Here is a 19,804-nt window from a genome sequence, read left to right as displayed (position 1 = left end):
CTTTTGCTCTTTATCTGCCATCATTTCCTCTGTTACCATGTTATCTTATATGTTTTTGTAAATATAAATCTCCATGCAAATATTTACTTTATATCTGTATAGCTCTTTAATTATACGATGAACATTTTTCTCTCTTGCTTTCCCAGATTTGTTCGAACAGTGCTGCCATTTTCTCAGGAGTTTCAGAGGGATAAGCCTCCTAATGCACAGCCACAATATCTGTATGGATCAAAGGTTGTTTTTCTACTTCTTTTTCTATAGCTGTATGTATGTATAATGATTCTATGCACTAACTCTTAGCATGCACACTAAGGCTATTTAGTGTACACAAAAAATAGCCTGTTATGCACTCAGATCATAGCATACACTATAAACAATTAGCATGTACACAGTAAAAATCACGGGGCCAATATTCAAAAAGCAACTAACCTATCTGGCTAAAATTAGCCAGTTTAATTATCCCAGAATAGGTATCTAGCTGACTATCTTTTGAATATGGTTAGGTAAAGTTATCCACAAAGGCCCCTTGCCGGCTGAGCCCCCACCCCAGCCCCTCCAATAGGTAATTTTAAAATGAAAGTTAAACTATCCATGCTAGCCTCCCCCACTCCCTTCCCAGTAAATCTGAATTAAAATAAGGCCGCCTCCTCTCCTCCCACCCACCCAGTACCTGTGGCAACTCCAGGGCCCCTGTTTCTAGCACCGGAATCACAGAATGCTGCGATCCTGGCTGCTTCCAGCTGGATCCTCGCACTAGAAGTGTGTGTGTGTGGGGGGGGTGGGGGGGGGGGGGCGCGCCTGGAGTTGCTTCAAGTATCTGGTGGGTAGGTAGGCTAGGGCTGGGGTGAAGGAGGGAGAGGCGTGGCTCTTATCTTAAGAGGGCCTTAAGAGTTTGCTCTCTGGAGTGGGCACTTACAGCTTGCTGAACAAAGTGTAAGCTGCTTTGGGTAGACATCAACAGTTAAACAGTACACCAAGGTCAGGATGCACAGCACCAGTGTATTATTCAGCTGTAGGTGCCTGCATTGAGAGCTTACACTGGAAATTAAACTCCTGGTTTTGAGATGGAATAAATTTAGATTACTGGTGGCCAAAGTTATTCTGTTGTTGTTTCCAGTCTGATAGAAGCAGCCAGACACTACCACACACCAGAAATGCGAGCTAAGTTTTACTCTTGCTCTGACTCAGGAGTTAAATTTCCAGCATTAAGAAAATGTGCTTTAAGCTCTCTGCCTTTTCATGCACCTCCCTGCATTGCTGGGAAATACATGGGACTTGCATGCACCCACACTAATCTTAACGCGTACTCCTGTTTTAGCATGCTTTTTTTAGGAGTTAAAATCTGTTAAATATCAGAATTAATGTGCTTTAAACCAGTACTGTAAACCTGAGCTAGGGTGCCTTATTACATCGGCCCTGCAGAAAGCAAAGTTGCCCACGTGTAACAGTTGTTGATCTTAAATAGTGCAAGAGTAGCCTAGTGATTAGAGCAGCAGGCCAAGGTGAGACTTGGTGAGCATAAGTCCAGATTTAATACAGCAAAACTGACGGCACCTATGGTTCAACATTTGACAGACAAGGGACATAAGATTGCTGAATTGAAATGGACGATCCTGGAACACCTTGTAACCCCGACTAGAGGCGGGGATGATAGGGCATTTCTTAATCATCGAGAGGCATTTTGGATCTTTACTTTAAACACTTCAGTTCCACGGGGAATGAATGACGTTTTGAACTGGAATTCTCTGTTATAATACATCAGCTACAATCTAGCGATATCTGTTATGGGCATCTATTTGCCATTGATCGCGATACTGAGGGTGTTTCCCGCGAGCTTATAGACCTAGTCCTCTGTTAGGTCGGAGAACATTTTTAGCCAGTACTACATCTGGCGTGATTACGTCAGTACACCAGCACACGGTCATTGGTCAATCTTAGCTCTTGTGCTGCCATACAAAAAGGGCCCAATACAACGCACAAATCACTCTTCCGGAGACGGAGTCAGAGCAACTCCGTCCTTGAGCCAAGACAGTTGGAGCATTTCTTAATGGAGTTCATCCAGACTCTGCAAAAAGTTGGTTACTACAACAACGTTTCTATGCCCCTGAAGAAAGACAATTCGTCTGAAACACGGATCGGCTGTGTCGGGACCATCGTTTAAATTTCGACAACATAACCAACTGACATCTTAAAGGGAAGTCTGAATTTTACTCGTTTAAAGTTTATAATCTTGCTTCATATACACAACAGAATACTTGGCATCAAATACCGTCAAGGTATATAAATTTAAACTATTAGGTGCTCATTACACGGAAGAGGTTCACAGAGGTGAAGTAATCTCTACAAAAAATGTTTTAAAAAAAACGCACATTGGAGGCGGGGGATCGTTAATGATTATAATACCACATACTCGTGGTGCGGAGACACCTACGAATTTATATGAAACTTCCCTCCAATTCCTTTATATTTACATTTATAAATTTATTAATTCACTATAGAAAGTAAAAATATAAACACACATCCATGTAGAGTAGGTGTCACAAAGAATTTATTTCAAGCAACACTGAACTTAACAATAAACTTCAATAAAAATAATTAGAAGAGTTCTCAACATTCCAGCGACGAGCTCACGCTCTTGATTTGTTGTATTATATTAATTATCGCTGTTGCAGTGGCATATTGATTTCTTTTGGTCTGTTTAAGAATCAGGAAAGCCAGGGTTCAACCTGCTGATCTTCTTTTTGATCTTGGGCAAGTTATTTCACCATCCTTGGAGGCGAGGGAAGCGCAATGAGGAATCTTTCACGACATGATAGTAGGTGTATATATGTTATATAATCATACATACATCTGTGTGTATGTGTGTGAGGAGGACATCATCCAGCTTCTGCTGCCTCTTTACTTAGGGAGAGGGCCTCTTGGCAGGCCTTCGCCAAATGGCCTGCCCCTTCGAGCAACCTTTGAGAGACCTAAAGTTACTGATGTCTAGGAAATTCTGCATTGGAGAGCATCACTGTTGGCGCTGCTTCAGTATTTTTGGATTGTTATCTTTAGTAGTAGTGCTAGAAATGTGTGGGAGTGACCTGTTAGGGGAGAGGGTGGGTGGGGGTTTGGATGGTAGGGTTGCTTAGACTATCCCTGTTCTGATCAGTCAGAGGAGGAATAAAAGGGTTACGGTTGGCAGAAAGCAAGAGAAAGTCTTGTGGGGAGGACGTGGAATTGTGGTGATCATTCCTATTCCAAAGGAATGACCTGTACCTCGAAAGGGGTTACTGATGAACGTCTACCATTTTTGGCTTGATGATAGATGATAACTTAGATTTTCTGGGTTTTGCTGAAACTTTGTTTACCGATACTGATGTTGCAGCTTATAATGCTTTATGCCCTCCCCCAAGATACTATTACTACCACAACATTAAGTGGGGAAGTGGGGAAGTGGGATTTTCAGTGAGGTTTCATTCAATATATTTGAGCACCTTACAGGTCCTTGGGGGTAGAAAACTTATTGTTGAGGATACATTTGCTGATTAACCTACTATTTTACCATCCACCCAGCCAAGATGTGGTTCAGGTAGAGCCATCTTTGGTGGCAGATGTATCTTTAGAGTTTGCAGATATGATTGTAATGGAAGATTTCAATCTGCCTTGTGTTCTAACTTCTTTTTTTTTTTTTTTAACCAAACATATGGTTATGTTGGGTGATTCATTGCACGGGTCCCTATCCTTGATCAAATTTTCTGTCATTGATCGCAGGAAATTAGGAGAGTAATTGATATTGTTACAATTGATAGTACCATGGTCGAACCATGCACAAATTACATTTTTGTTATTCATGGATGCAAAATTGGATGTTGATCGTCTGTTTCTGATCTTTCCCACAGTAGAGGAATCTAAAGATTTTATAGAACTAGGCAATGACTCTGACCTTAATGTGGATGTATCTGAATTATCTTCCCAATAGGAAGAGGAAATAAGATCAGTTTTATATAGGATGGCACTAGAAGAATTGTGTATTGAGGGAAGGCAAGACGTTGGCCTTATGGTATACATCAGATTTCAGAGTGTTGCAGCAGAAAACATGTTAAATTTGAGAGGGATGAGATAAGGCTTAGCAATTGTAATATGTTAGGGCAGTCAGCGAGACTAAAAGCAGCTGCTGTTCATAGCGCCTGGTTTTGGCTAACAGTAGACCCAAGGAGCTTTTTTTTTTTTTTTTTTTTTTTTAATTTTTAATATGCTGACTTACCCAAAGAGAACGCCTTCCTCTTTGATACCTTCTTTTGAAATTTGTAATGATTTTGCTTCTTTGAGGATAAGATATTGCAACTGAGGAATGAGGTTTGTATTGGTGGGGATCAGGGAGTTGAGCAGCTAATAAAATGAATCACAACACCGTGTTAGGTAGAGGAGGAGGGGATGGGGCTTTTCAGTTTGTATGGGCAAGAGAATATGGAAATGGGTTCCTCAGATATAGGCAAGACTGAAAGCTGGAATGATTTCCAGCTTATTAATGCTGCATTATTAAAATTGATCTTGAAATCAATGAGATCTACTCGAACTGCACAAGATGTCTGCCCTGCTTGCCTCCTTATAAGAGCAGGGGACCCACTATTAGAGAGGTTCACAATCCTGTGTAGTCTTCTCTACAGGCCAGGCTTTTCTCAGATACCTTGAAAAAGAAAATTGTGAAAACTTTACTTTAAAAAAAAAATAATCTTGATCCAGTTTCACACCTTGTGTTTGTAAGTAAATGGCTGCAGAAAGTAGTGCTTTAAACAGCTGGATGCATTTTTGTTGGCCTGAAAGGTTTGGGATGATATTCAGTCTGCTTTTCAGAAATGTTATAGTCCAGAGCCCTTGCTAACATCAGATAACTTGCATAAGAAATTGAATTATGGGAAGTTTTTGGATTTGGCCAGCACTTTTGATATGATTGATCATGATTTTCTTCTGGATCCTTTGAGACTATTGAGATTGGGAGGATGGGTTCTGCAGTGGTTTGATTTTTTTTTTCTTTAAATGGAGAAGACCCCAGCTGGTCTCATTTGTCGAATTTTTGTCTCAACCCTGGGTTTCCCCTTGTGGTGTTCCCCAGGGTTTCAATCCTTTCACCCTCCTTTGTTTGACACCTTTATGCATCCTCTGTGCAAACTATCGTCATCTATCTCATGTTATCTTTTTGCAGATGATATTCAGATAGTGAAGGATAGAAGAGCCAAACTTTATACCTGCAGATTGGAAACTGGTGTTTGGACAACAGACTCAAGCTGAGCTCTAGTGAAACAGAGATCTTAAGCAGGATTTGGTCATTTCTTTGCTTGCCAGCCGACACTTATGGGGGTAGCTTGTAATTTAGGGTTTTGGCTTGATACAGAATTGTCTTTGATCATATTACCCATTGTAGCAAAGACTGCTCATTTTTATTTGAGGGTTATCCAGCAGATTAGTTACTAACCGTGCTAACACTTTTGGTTACAAGTTTACAAAATGGAAACCTTTCCATAAAATATTTTAAAAAACCAAGGTAATGGCAAAAAAAAAGGAAAAAGTAGCAACACTATTCTCTCCAAAAGGTATAAAAGCTAGAAGAAAATATGACTTTTACAGTTTCCTAGATTTCAAATATTCCTCTAATTAATGTAGTTACATTGGCAGTGATTTGCATACGATGGGCTTGATGTAATAAAGTGAGCTCAGCAAAATACACAGTTGTGCTCGTGTTTTTTTGTGTGCATACCTTAACTTTTGATGCGGGGAAGGAGTTTTGTGCATAAAAAATGTTTGCATAAAACTGTATGCATTGCTGTACCACCCTCGCAGGGGAATCCCATGCAAATAAAGGCAAAGGCAGAGAGGTGTGCTGGCTTCACTCAGATTTTCTTTGTACTGGAAGCTTTACTCCTGGTCTGAGGTGGAGTAAATTTTCCAACGTTAATGTTAGTCTATGTGCAGAAGCAAGAGTTCCAGTGCTAGGACCTGTCAGTATTTTATGTGTTGAAAACCTTCTTTGTGCACCAAAAAGCACATTTCCTATGCATAAATCATGTGTTTTTCTGTGTGCTAAGTCTTTTCTTTATGGGCGTTTGTTTTTTTTTTTTTAATTCCTGATGCATTAGCATACCATTGACTTAGTGCATCCGGAGTTAAAAAAAAAAAAAAAAAAAAAAAAAAAAAGCTTGTGCATTAAGAAATTGAGCACTGAATTTCAGCACACAGTTTTAATGCTCAGCTAATATATTGGCCATTGTAGTAGCAATGCAAGAGAAGGCACAAACTACAAGAAACTGCCTTTTATATAGATATACTGTATATAGGAATATTACTCATGGGATATGTGAGAGTTAGAATATTAAGGTACTTGGTGTGAAAGTGAAGTATGGGTGGATTTAGGTACATTTTTATTGTGCTACCTGTGGCATTAGTGCATGTCTCTCTGAATTTATTTTTATGCAGTATGTGATCAATTTGTGGAAAGGATTTTTGTGTATTGAAGGTTTGTGGTTTATACTTGCACTTGTTGCTTTGACAAGAGGTTCTGTCAGAGGGCCCTGGAAATTAAAGTCCGAGCAGCGAGTTTTCTTTGAGACAAAGCTTTAGAGCTTTAAACAAGGCCACAATGGGGACAGCAGTGGCCTGCTGAAGATACGTTTTGTAATAAGGAAATATATTTATATTGATTTGGGGATTAGAAATGAACAATTTTAGATAAAATATTTAAGCAGCAATCTTTTTGCCTTCTGGGCAGTTTTGCAGTTGTTTCACAATATTTTTCCATCATCAGGAGTCCTTACTGTGCATTTTCTTCTGTTGTGAGCTGCTACTGATCTCTGTATGCTGCCAAATATGTTGCACCCTGCCTTGGGTGCATTTCTTATTCGAGAAGGCGGATAATAAATCCAAATAATGAATACAATAAATATACTACCAGCAAAAGACTTAATGTATACCCCATGGAAAGTGACAGTCATTTGACTTTAAGGAAAGCAGATAGTAATACATCAAACACTTGAAAGTACATCCTTCCTAGAAAATACTTAGTATTAAAAATGTAAATTTTTTTGTTTTTGACATTTTAGGCTTTGAACTTGGCTTACAGCAGCATTTTTAGCAACTACCGGAACTTTGTTGGTCCACCTCACTTTAAAGCTCTCTGCCGTCTCCTTGGGTATCAGGGCATTGCTGTGGTAATGGAAGAATTACTGAAAGTTGTCAAAAGTTTGGTAAGTAAATGAACCACCAAGGAATAGGATCTAGGAGTCATTGTGGACAGAATGTTAAAATCCCACATTTCTTAGAACTGTAAAGTCTGAGTTAAATGTAAAGAAATGTAAAATAGTCTTTTGGCATTTGATGTTGTATTTACTCTAGTTGCTCAAGCTTTAAAGACTACACTGTCAAGAACTGTATTAGTCATGAGGAAAAATGTTAACCAGATCAATTTTTGCTATTTGATTTATCCACTGAGAGAACTTTTTATGTAACAATCAATTATTTTTATAGAGGTGGAGCACCAAGAACTGTTTAGAACCTTTATAGTAACAAGATGTGAGAAGCCTACACACGATGATTACTATTTATAATTTCTAAAGAGCTGCTAGATATATAAAGTGCTATACAGATACATAGAAGAGAGAGTTCCCTGGGTTTTGCCTCTCTTCTAGCAGATAGGGACAGAAAAAGTTTCACAGACACCACCTCTTAACCCGGTGTGCCACTTGCAGCTCCTCAGTATTTCTCAGTCTCCAGCAGATGGAAGAAGTGCAAAACCTGCAGTTCTGTACCTAGTTTAAAAAAAAAAAAAAAAAAGAAAGAGAAAAAAAGATTCCTCCCAGGCGGTTGGCAGGTCATGGTCGGACCATGCCGCCTGGTTGTAGAGGAGGGACCAGCAAGGGTTGGGGCCCCTTAAATGCTCGCTGATACATGCTGATCCACGCCAGGGGTAATAACTGGTGGTCCAGTTCCGTCACCCTCAGGAGCCTGAAGAGAAGCATCTGCAACCCTTCAGATAAGCTTTTTCAATAGCCTTGCTTTTTGTTCCTGGTTTGACAAACTTAAAGAGTAACAAATCACCAGGACCGGATGGTATGCATCCTAGGGTTCTGAAGGAACTCAACAATGAAATTTCAGATCTTAGTTAAAATTTGTAACCTATCATTAAAATCATCCATTCTACCTGAAGACTGGAGGGTGACCATTGTAACCTCAAATTTTAAAAATGGCTCCAGGGGCGATCCGGGAAACTATTGACCAGTGAGCCTAATTTCATTGCTGGGAAAAATAGTGGAAACTATTCTAAAGATCAAAATCATAGAGCATGTAGAAAGACATGGGTTAATGGAACACAGTCAGCATGGATTTACCCAAGGGAAGTCTTGCCTCTCAAATCTGCTTCATTTTTTTTGAAGGGGTTAATAAACATGTGGATAATATTGTTATAATGTATGTTTAATGTTTTATGTATGTATGTCATAAACAGTCTGTCACTATATGGAAATAGCAGAATATGAGTTGCTAAATAAGTAACTGCAGATTACAACTTGGTCTCTGTTACACTGAAAACACAGGGGATAACATCTCCAACCTCCTAACCCCCGCCCCTTTTCCCTAACTCACTCAAAAAACAAATTTCCTAAGTAGTATGTCTGCTGAAATTAGTCTTTGGTGCTGCTTATTTCTGAAACACGTGATCTGTCTTCTCCCAGTTGCAAGGCACAATTCTCCAGTATGTGAAAACCCTGATGGAAGTGATGCCTAAAATCTGCAGGTTGCCGAGACATGAGTATGGCTCTCCAGGTTGGTTTAATTTGGTTATACTACTTTAAAGAAAGAAAACTACATTCCCTGTACGTACCAGGATCAGTCCAGACACCTGGGTTGTGACTCCGCACCAGCAGATGGAGACAGAGCAAAACTTGTCGGGCATCCCTACATATAGTAAGGTGCCACCCACAGCTCGTCAGTCTTACTCTGTCTCCAGCAGATGGGGCAGGTCCACCCACAGTCTCTGGTGATCCTGGTTAGTTAGTCAGGAGATTTAAAAAAAAAAAAAAAAGAAGTGAAAGGGAATTTATTTATAAGGCAGTTGAGGGGTTTTGTTTTCAAGAAGATCCCGTCCAGGTCCTGCAAGCCTCCCAGGGGGGTTGGAAGGTTCTGAGGGGACCATCCCCCCCTGGTTGAGGCCGCTGTTGAGGGCTGAGAGCCCGGCCCTTTCTGGCAGCAGCGTCGGGGGTTGACGCCGGGGAGCCCGGTTCACTCACCCCCGTCGGAGAGGAAGAATCAGGACCGGGGCCAGCAGCAAGTAAAAAAAAAAAAAAAAAATTTTTTTTGTACTTTCTTTTCGGTGCCGGCCGGTCGTTCTCTCTCTCTCGCTCGCTCCTTGTGTTCGCGGGTAGTAAAGGGGGGGCCGCCGGATCGCCGAAATTTTGTGTCAGGCTTGGTTTTTTATTTGCCTTGCTGTCCGGCCGCGCGCCGCTGCACAGGGCGCGAATGCCGCGTGGTTCCTCCTGCCGCTCGTGCGGCTCGGCGCGCTCGCGAGTGTCGAGGGAGGGGCTCTGCTCGACTTGTGTCACGAACCGTGTCTTGGACACGGTTTGTGAGGCAACAAGGAAGGCCGTGGAGCAGGCCGCGTTGCCGCCTGCACTTTCCCCGCAGCAGCGGGCCCCCGGGGGGGCTCCCCCGGGGGGGGGGGGATCGCCTGCGAGTTGCCCTTCTGAGGAGGCTTCCTCGGATTCGGAGGCCTCCTTATCTCCCGGTATCGCGGGATTATTGCATCAGTTGCTGAAGTACAAAAGCTCAAAACGGAAGAGGAAGCCCGGCAAGGCCGGCCATCGAAAGAGACGGGCGGGGGAGGCCATCAGGAGGCCCGCGGACCCGCCCAGGGAGCGTCGGTCCTTGAGGGGGATCCCCCAGGACACCGAGTCGGATTCGGTCTCGTCGGCAGGGGACGAGCCGGATGAGAATCCGAGGGGACCGGACGCGCCAGCCGACCCGGAGGCGGGAGGCCCAGGGACGGCCAAGGGAACGCCAGCCGTAGAAGGAGACGACCCCAAGGTCGTCCGGTTGTTCAGGAAGGAGGAGCTGGCTCCGCTGATCCCGGCCATTCTGCATGAAGTGGGAGTAGATGCCCCCCCGGTGGCATCTACTCCCACGGTCAGATGCCGCTAGGTCAGACGCCAAGATGGATCCTGTGCTGTTAGGCCTAACGGGACCGGCAGTGGCTTTTCCTTTTCACTTCTCGGCGACCGATATTCTGTTCCGAGAATGGGATACTCCGGAATTGGGCCTGAAGGTCAGTAAAGCGATGGATAAGTTGTATCCCTTGCCGGAGGACGCTCTGGAGATGTTACGTTTTCCCAGGGTGGATGCTGCGGTCTCGGCAGTGACGAAGCGATCCACGATTCCAGTTACCGGGGCTACGGCTCTTAAGGATATCCAGGATCGGAAGCTTGAAGCGCAGCTCAAGAAGGTTTTCGAAGCGTCAGCCTTGGGAGTCCGCGCGGCTATCTGCAGTAATTTTGCGTTACGAGCTGGGTTGCGCTGGGCTCAGGTGCTCCAGGCCGACGCAGGGCTTTCGGGAGAGGAAGCGACACAAGCAGATCACCTAGAGGCGGTGATCGCTTATAGTGCGGACGCGATGCATGACCACCTTCGGACGTCGGCCAGGGCCATGGTCTCGGCGGTTTCGGCCCGCCGGTTACTGTGGCTACGGAATTGGGCGGCGGATGGGTCCTTGAAGGCTCATCTGGGTGCCCTTCCGTTCAAAGGGAAGCTGCTGTTCGGTAAGGAGCTGGACGACCTGATGCAGTCTCTGGGAGAGAACCGGGCGTTCAAGTTGCCTGAGGATAGGCACCGAAACAGGACATCCTTCTCTGGTAGGGCCCGTTTTCGGGGTCCACGGAAGTCACGGCAGCAGAGGTCGTCTGGGCCCGCCTATCGAGCTGGCTCTGGTTCCTCGAGAACATCTTCGTGGTCTCAGTCCTTTCGTGGCAGAAAATTTGGGAGGCGCGACGGTCCCGGATCCGGATCGGGGCCGAAAGCCTCACAATGAAGGGAGGCTGGTCCGTTCCCGGCCGCCTGCTCCTCCGGCTGTGCCGCACGTGGGAGCCAGGTTGGAGCGCTTCTACGGGGAATGGACCAGGATAACGACGGATCAGTGGGTCCTTTCCGTGATAAGTCAAGGCTACGCGTTAGATTTTGCAAGGATTCCAGCGGACAAGTTCTTGGTCTTCCCTTGCAAGGGTCGAGGCAAGCAAGCGGCCGTCCGGGATACACTGGAGCGGCTGCGAGACCTGGGGGCAGTAATACCCGTTCCCCCAGGACAACTCCGTCGAGGAAGGTACTCCATCTACTTCATTGTGCCAAAGAAGGAAGGTACCTTCAGACCCATCTTAGATCTGAAAAGGGTCAACAGGTGTCTTCGCGTTCCACGCTTCAAAATGGAAACGATACGGTCGGTGATCGCCGCTGTACGGCCGGGAGAGTTTCTGGCGTCCTTGGACCTCACGGAGGCTTACCTGCATATAGGCATTCGGCCAGACCATCAGCGGTTTCTACGCTTCTGTATCCTGGGCCGGCATTTTCAGTTCCAAGCTCTCCCCTTCGGCCTCGCCACCGCTCCGCGGACGTTTACAAAGGTAATGGTGGTGGTGGCAGCCGAGCTTCGCAAGGAGGGGTTCCTGGTGCATCCCTACTTGGACGACTGGCTCATCCGGGCCAAAACGGAGAGTCGATGCCGACAGGCGGTCGAAAGAGTCCTGCAACTCTTGCGTTCTCTCGGCTGGGTGGTCAATCTCGCCAAGAGTCGCCTCGTCCCCACCCAGACGCTGCATTACCTGGGAGCTCTATTCGACACGAAGCAGGGCAGAGTGTTTTTGTCCCAGGAGCGGGTGGGCAAGCTTCAGAGCCAGGTACGCAGGTTGATGTCCCTGCGGTGCCCATTGGTCTGCGATCATCTCATGGTGTTGGGATCAATGGCGTCGACGTTGTCCCTGGTTCCCTGGGCGTTTGCTCATCTACGGCCATTGCAATCCGCATTGCTCTCCCGCTGGTGACCAGTGTCGGGGGATTTTCACATGCCACTTCCACTCACGGATCCTGCGAGGTCCAGTCTACAATGGTGGCTCAGCTCAAGCAATCTGACCCGCGGAGTGTCTCTGCTCATGCCCACCTGGACAGTAGTCACTACGGATGCCAGCTTATCCGGCTGGGGGGCGGTGTGCATGGGCCGCTCGGTGCAGGGACAGTGGTCCACGGCTCAGTCACAGTGGTCAATCAATTGCTTGGAGACCAGGGCGGTCTTGTTGGCGCTGCAGTCCTTTCTCCCTTTGGTTCGGGGGAAAGCGGTCCGAGTGTTGTCGGACAATGCGACCACAGTGGCGTACATCAATCGCCAGGGAGGAACGAGGAGCCGGGCTGTCGCGGAGCAGACGCGGCAACTGATGCACTGGGCGGAAAGACATCTAAGCAGCATCGCGGCTTCCCACATCGCCGGCGTAGACAATGTCCAAGCGGATTTTCTCAGCCGACATCGCTTGGATCCCGGGGAATGGGAGCTGTCGGAGGGAGCTTACCACCTCCTCTGCGAGTGGTGGGGAACGCCACACATGGATCTGATGGCCACCGCTCAGAACGCCAAAGCCCCGCGGTTCTTCAGTTGAAGAAGAGAATGGGGGGCCGAAGGGGTGGATGCTCTGGTCCTCCCCTGGCCCACAAACGTTCTGCTGTATGCGTTTCCTCCTTGGCCTCTGATAGGCAAGATTCTTCGGCGCATAGAGATGCATTCCGCAGAGGTGGTCTTGATAGCGCCCGAATGGCCACGGCGTCCATGGTTCGCGGACCTCCTCCAGTTGGCGCGGGAACCTCCTCTCCGGTTCCGCGGGGAAGCGGCGCTCCTGCGGCAAGGGCCCGTCTGTTTGGAGGACGCGGATCACTTCTGTCTCGCGGCCTGGCTTTTGAGAGGAAACGCTTGAAGGATAAAGGATATTCGGATGCGGTGGTAGCCACATTGCTGAGTTCTAGAAAGCGGTCTACGTCCTTTGCCTACGTTAGGGTGTGGACAGTGTTTGAGGACTGGTGTAGAGCTCGGGAGTTGGATCCTGTGCGGCCCTCCGTACCGGATGTTCTTGCGTTTCTTCAGTCTGGACTTACAAAGGGGCTGTCTTGCAGTACTCTTAAGGTCCAGGTGGCGGCGCTTGGGTGCCTCAGAGGTAAGGTGAGCGGAAGGTCCTTGGCGCAGCACCCGGATGTGGCGCGTTTTCTTCGGGGAGCCAAACATTTGCGGCCGCCTTTGCGTTCGCCATGTCCTTCTTGGAATCTGAATTGGGTTCTTTCCGCTCTGTGTTCGTCCCCTTTTGAGCCTCTGAGACGGGCGACGCTTAAGGACCTTACTCTCAAGACGGTGTTTCTTGTGGCAATTGCATCGGCACGGCGTGTTTCCGAACTGCAGGCGTTGTCTTGTAGGGAGCCTTTCTTGCGCTTTTCTGCGGCAGGCGTCTCGTTAAGGACGGTTCCCTCCTTCCTTCCTAAGGTGGTTTCAGCTTTTCATTTGAACCAGACGGTTGAGCTGCCCGCTTTTCCGGAAGGGGAGCGGTCTGATCCTGATGCTAGACTGTTGAAGAAGCTAGATGTCCGCAGAGTGCTGCTCCGTTATCTGGAAGTCACGAATGCCTTTAGGGTTTCGGATCATCTTTTCGTTTTGTGCTCGGGGCCAAAACGTGGTGGGGCAGCTTCCCTTACCACGATTGCGCGCTGGCTCAAGGAGGCCATTGCTTCAGCGTACATTCTGAAGGGGAAGTCTGTTCCTGCGGGTCTTCGGGCTCACTCGACGCGAGCACAAGCTGCATCGTGGGCAGAATCTTCCCACGTGTCGCCACAAGAGATTTGCAGAGCAGCGACTTGGAAGTCACTGCATACGTTTGCTAGACACTACCGGGTGGATGTTCGGGGCCTGGATTCAGGGGGTTTCGGAGAGAGAGTTCTGCGAGCGGGACTCTCTAGTGCCCACCCTCGGTAATTCAGCTCTGGTACATCCCAGGTGTCTGGACTGATCCTGGTACGTACAGGGAAAGGAAAATTAGTTTCTTACCTGATAATTTTCGTTCCTGTAGTACCAAGGATCAGTCCAGGATCCCGCCCGTATAGTCTGTTTGGTTGGGAGTTCTGCAGAAGAGAGTCCGCTCGGTTGGCACTCTGTTTGTTTTCGTGTAAGTTGTTGAGGCCTCTGGTTCTGGTAGTTCTGATCCAGCCGGGGGTTCTGTGTATTTGGCCTGGGGTTTCGGGCCATCTAGTTAGTTAGTTGACGTTCAATGTTGTGCTTTGACATTACGTAAGACTGACGAGCTGTGGGTGGCACCTTACTATAGGTAGGGATGCCCGACAAGTTTTGCTCTGTCTCCATCTGCTGGTGCGGAGTCACAACCCAGGTGTCTGGACTGATCCTTGGTACTACAGGAACGAAAATTATCAGGTAAGAAACTAATTTTCCTATATCTTCCTTAGTTCAAACACATTGTAATGGAACAGAGAAAATTCTAGAGCTCATACAATTAAGAGAAATAAGGGGCTTCATTCTAGAATCAAATACATAGGAAAATAGGGCTGGAAGGAGTCTCAAACAAATCTTCATCTCTACCCCTCTGCCTCCTGGCCGGATCCATTTTACTTGTATCATCTCAAGCAAATGTCAACTTTTTTCCCCAAAAGGTATATGAGGAAACATCAACTTTTGTTCAAGCTGTAGATGTTACGTATGTATGATCTTCACCTTTATTCATTTATGTAGAAGGAAAATACCACAGTATTGGGGAGAGAAGTCGGTACCAGGAGTTTGGATAGTTGCAGAGTTGCTTCGTTTGAACTAACTGTAAGAATGGGAGTATGGCAACATTACCTCCATACTCAGGCGGGATGTGGTTGTTTGAAGAGGGTACGGAAGCAAGGAGAGACAGGAATCTGCTGGTTTTTTCCAGAAAAACATTTATTTCCCCAGACTTTAGAGCCTAGGGTATTTTACTTTGAAAGCATAGGCTGTCTTCAAAGTAACAGATGGTGGAAACATACACACCAGCTGATTTCACATTAAACCACTATTACACATTTAATCTGCAAGAGAGATTTAGTACCAAATTCCAGGAATTTTTCTCTTGTGCCCATTCGGGAGCCATGGATTCAGAGCCAGCACACTTAGCAGTGAAGTCATCCAGTACCAGGGGCTTACTAACGCTTTGAGTTTTTTAAATTGTAATTTGATTCTTCGTCAGAGGAAGGCAAATCCCAATAACTGGCCATTGACCATATAAGGCATTCCTGCCAATCAGATTTGGACTTATTGAGGCTGTCCCAATGTTGCTCCTATTTTAAAGGTGATGTCAGTTCTTATTGGGAATTTTGATATTAAAAGTATTTGAACATATTTTAGAAAAAGAATAGGGGTCCTTTCCAAAAAGGCTACGTTTATTAAAACTCTGGCGGTTTCTGAGCAATTCTAGTGACTCAGATCCTGGTGCCCTGCCTCAGGATCCAGGGGATATATAAATAATGAATACAATTCCAATAGCTTACCCTTTCTCTAATTTAATTTCTGATTTTTATGCTCTGCCTTTCGTGACTGGACAGCCACTTCAAAGGAGATTATAATTCAGGTACTGTAGGTATTTTCCTATCCCTTACAACTAAGGGTCTCATTTACTAAGCATCTTTCCCATAGACCCAGAATGGAAGAAACGCCTTACTAAATCAGGCCCTAAGTTTGCACCTGAGGCAATGGAGAGTGAAAGTGGACATGTTCCCCAGTTGATGTTTGGAAGGTATTGCTAGATTTGCCCCTCTAAAGACCTTTATCTTTGCGAGTCCTTGATAATCACTCGCTCACTTAAAATTAGGGCTTCTGATTTTAGGTTTTAACCCCAATAAAATACTCCAGATGCAAAAAAAAAACCAACCCAAAATAGGTGCTAGGTAAACACTGTAAAAACACCACTTCCCCTAGTACTATCTCGCACGTCCTTTACCTAACTGGGATTCTCTTCTTTGTTTCTGTGCCTTTTCCATGCTAACATTGCCTCAGCTGCGTGTACAATAGTACCTGCATCACAAAACACAGATAAACAATTATTTTTGGTACCCACAATTAGCTGGAAAATAAACACTAAAATCAGAAGCCCTACTTATAACCAATTCCTTAGCTTTACTACAGTGAAGGTTAGAAAATACTGCAGTACAGATTTTTAATTCTTTGACAGTCTGTGATGTATTTGCATACAATTATATATGTTTTAACATTGCTTTATATGGGCAAAACATTTTTATGAAATTTGTTTTATGTATTTGATTTAACATGTTTTCTGTTTTTCTTGTGTGCATGCTGTATATCTTTCTCAATTTTAGTTTTCACTTTTGTGTTCTTTTCTCTCTGTTCTATACCCTTCTCTTATAACTTACTCCATCTCTTACCTCAGCAAAAGTCCCTCTTTATCAAAGATGGCTTTTTCTCATCTACTCTACTTCTCTGATTTCTCTTCACCTCCTTTTTTTCACCCGCCCCATCTTTCATCCCTTACTTTTTGCTCTCTCTTTCAGTCATTCATACCACCAGCCGCCTCCTTCCCTTGCAGTCTCACAAACCCTCTTATCCATTTCCCTCCCTTTACCCATTCTCTCTCCCCTTATCCCTTTCTCTCTTCTTCACTCCCCTTATTCCCTTCCTCCCCTCTTCTGTTCTACATGACTCCCCCAAGTCATCTAGCATTTCTGGCACCTTCTTCCTGGCTAAGTTTACTCTTGTTCACCACAAAAGGAAAAACCAAAAACCAATTTTATGTGCTCAAATATCCCACACCAATCATTAAGAACTTTTAGTGAATTGACCGTATCGGCAAGCCTGACGACGTACTCCTAAATGTTTAAAGGGAGCCGTCCGGACTTCTCATCATTTACGGTCACAATGTCAATTTACCAATTTTCACTCAATTTATATTTTGCATGTTCAGTTTCTCTATTTTTGTATTTTTTAAGGCGTTTTACATTTTAAATATCCAATAAACAAGAAGAGTTAGCTCGACACCCGACCGATGTTTCACTTCTGCTTCTTCAAGAGCGTAACATAATCAAAAAATCTCGCGCCCAATTTTTTAAAAAGCCACTGCTTCTTCGGGAGTGTTACATATCCAATTCTTGCCCGCCAACAATTTCATTAAAGCGGTCTTTTCTTGCAGTAATAAACTGCCCAATGTCCTTCATCCTGGACAGTCTCGACTCACTTCCAGACCGACGGAAGCAGCTTCCGTCGGTCTGGAAGTGAGTCGAGACGTGGACTGTCTAGGATGAAGGACATTTGGCTGTTTCCGTCAGTCTGGAAGTGAGTTGAGATGTGGACTGTCCAGGATGAAGGACATTGGGCAGTTTATTACTGCAAGAAAAGACCGCTTTTATGAAATTGTTGGCGGGCAAGAATTGGATATGTAACATTCCCGAAGAAGCAGCGGCTTTTTTAAAAATTGGGCGCGAGATTTTTTGATTATGTTACGCTCTTGAAGAAGCAGAAGCGAAACCGGCCGGGTGTCGAGCTAACTCTTCTTGTTTATTGGATATTTAAAATGTAAAATGCCTTAAAAAATACAAAAATAGAAAAACTGAACATGCAAAATATAAATTGAGTGAAAATTGGTAAATTGACATTGTGACCGTAAATGATGAGAAGTCTGGATGGCTCCCTTTAAACATTTAGGAGTACGTCGTCAGGCTTGCATTTACGGTCAATTCACTAAAAGTTCTTAATGATTGATGTGGGATATTTGAGCGCACAAAATTGGTTTTTGGTTTTTCCTTTTGTGGTGAATTTAGTAAATTGGATGGAAAAACATTAGCTCTCTTTTTCATTCTAAGTTTACTCTTAGCCACACAGTGCTGTTAACTTTATGTAAGAGAAGAACTTTTGCTGGTACCACTCAGCTCACAGTAAAATGACCATATTGGCTGCAGATGACAATGGAAGTTGGGGGAGGGAGCAGAGTAAAGGTGTAGGTGGTAACAGAAGTTTGCAGCGGAAGGTACAAAGAGAAGGGGGGATTGTAAGAGTGGTAGAGAAGCAGAAGTGCCAACTGTGGCAGCATGAAGGCAGCCTGGAGTAGCGTGCCATGGGCAATTTGTCAGGATTCCACAATTGAAGGCACCGTTTGTGGAAACCAGGGCCCTGCTCATACCACCTGTGAGAGATTGAAAGGTTGTCTCCAGTATAGAAATTTTGTAGGAGCAATTTATTCATTGGAAGAATGTAAACAAGGTACTGGATGATAGTTATCACACAATAAGTGAGGCAGGCACGAGTATCGCCCCCCTCCTACATGTGACCTGGATTGGCCACTGTTGGAGACAGGATACTGGGCTCGACTGACCATTGGTCTGATCCAGCATGGCACATGTTATGCTCTTAAGCTCTACCAGTCCACTATGCTGATCAGCACTTTCCTGGTGAATAATGTGTAATAAGCGATTGTCAGCTTTGCACCATGTAAATAACGAGACTGATTACTTTTTTATATTTTAATTTCATCACTGCATTTCAAAATCGCGATTTCTGGCCACCATAACTTTTTTTTATTCAGTAGTTTAGTTTTATTTGCGTACAGATATGCAGATCATAAAATATTTCTCCAGTTGTAGTTGGGTGATGTCACACTTATCCAGATTTCTCTTACAAAAATGTGATGGGCATTTGTTTTTTTTACAAATTGACAGGTATTCTTGAATTTTTCCACCATCAGCTGAAGGATATTGTTGAGTATGCTGAACTGAAGACAGTCTGTTTTCAAAATCTGCGAGAAGTGGGTAATGCCATTCTTTTCTGTCTGCTCATTGAGCAGAGTTTGGTAGGTACCCAGAAAGAGGATCTGTTAATATAATTTGACATTTTTTTTCTCTAAATCTTGTGTAGTTTTAACCAGACCCCCCTGTTTCCTGCGGCAAATTTCTGCAGCAGTTATCTGACATATTTACATAAAGATTCACATCTCTGACTATGCAACCATTAACACTTGTTTATAAACAATATTTAAACATTACATTCAATACAAAATTTACAAATAAAGAAATCAACAGTTTATCAAGCATAAACTACAAACAAATGCCATTTTTGTTTTGAATTGAAATAGTGCAGCCATCCGTTATATATTCTTGAGAAAGTTCTTGTCTTTGAGTATATATTTTATTTTAAAAATTTTAGGCTGCACTATCACATGACCTAGGTGACTTACATAGGAACACTCATAAAATATATCAAAATAAATGTATAGACATGACATAAAACTTAAAGTTACATAAAAGCATATATTTTAAAAATGCCTTTAACATCAGCAGTTTGTCATGCTGTTAATTAGAAAAATTTATGCAAATATATGTGCAGAAAGGTGTTAAATTAATACAAGTTTGAAATTTGTCAGCAGTAGTGCCAGTCATCCAGGCTTCTATGGATTGAAATTCATGCCAGGACTTAGAAAAAAACAAACCAAAAAACCCCACATCCAAGTTTTTGTAACTAGTGTGTGTTTGGACATATCTGAAGGTGCAAGAACCTTTCTGTAATGATGAAGTTCTTTCATTTATTTATTTATTTGTTTGTTTGTTTGTTGGGTTTTATATACTGTCATTCGGTAGAGCCATCATAACGGTTTACAAAAAATATACATTTTTCTTAGCAGTTGTGTAACAGAAAAAACAATGTGAACGTTATACATTTTCTTAGCAGTTGTGCAACAATAAAAAAACAATTTGAACAATATCAGAAATAAGCATATCAAGTCCAAAGGGACAT

General features: G+C 44.3%; 1 protein-coding gene across 3 annotated transcripts in view; it reads left to right on the top strand.

The window, feature by feature from the left end:
- CYFIP1 (cytoplasmic FMR1 interacting protein 1) overlaps positions 1–19,804 on the top strand; it is a 250,653-nt gene that overhangs the window by 165,781 nt on the left and 65,068 nt on the right. For all 3 annotated transcript variants that reach the window (XM_029611029.1, XM_029610852.1, XM_029610940.1), the window contains exons 23-26: positions 147–234; positions 7,077–7,220; positions 8,703–8,793; positions 18,733–18,863. In XM_029611029.1, the coding sequence (XP_029466889.1) occupies positions 147–234; positions 7,077–7,220; positions 8,703–8,793; positions 18,733–18,863 (454 nt within the window). The remainder of the gene's footprint in view (positions 1–146; positions 235–7,076; positions 7,221–8,702; positions 8,794–18,732; positions 18,864–19,804) is intronic.

The sequence above is a fragment of the Rhinatrema bivittatum genome, chromosome 1 (genome assembly GCF_901001135.1).
Source record: "Rhinatrema bivittatum chromosome 1, aRhiBiv1.1, whole genome shotgun sequence".
Lineage (NCBI taxonomy): Eukaryota > Metazoa > Chordata > Amphibia > Gymnophiona > Rhinatrematidae > Rhinatrema > Rhinatrema bivittatum.
Note: the sequence above shows the minus strand (reverse complement) of the source record. Positions and strands in the feature narration are given on the sequence as shown.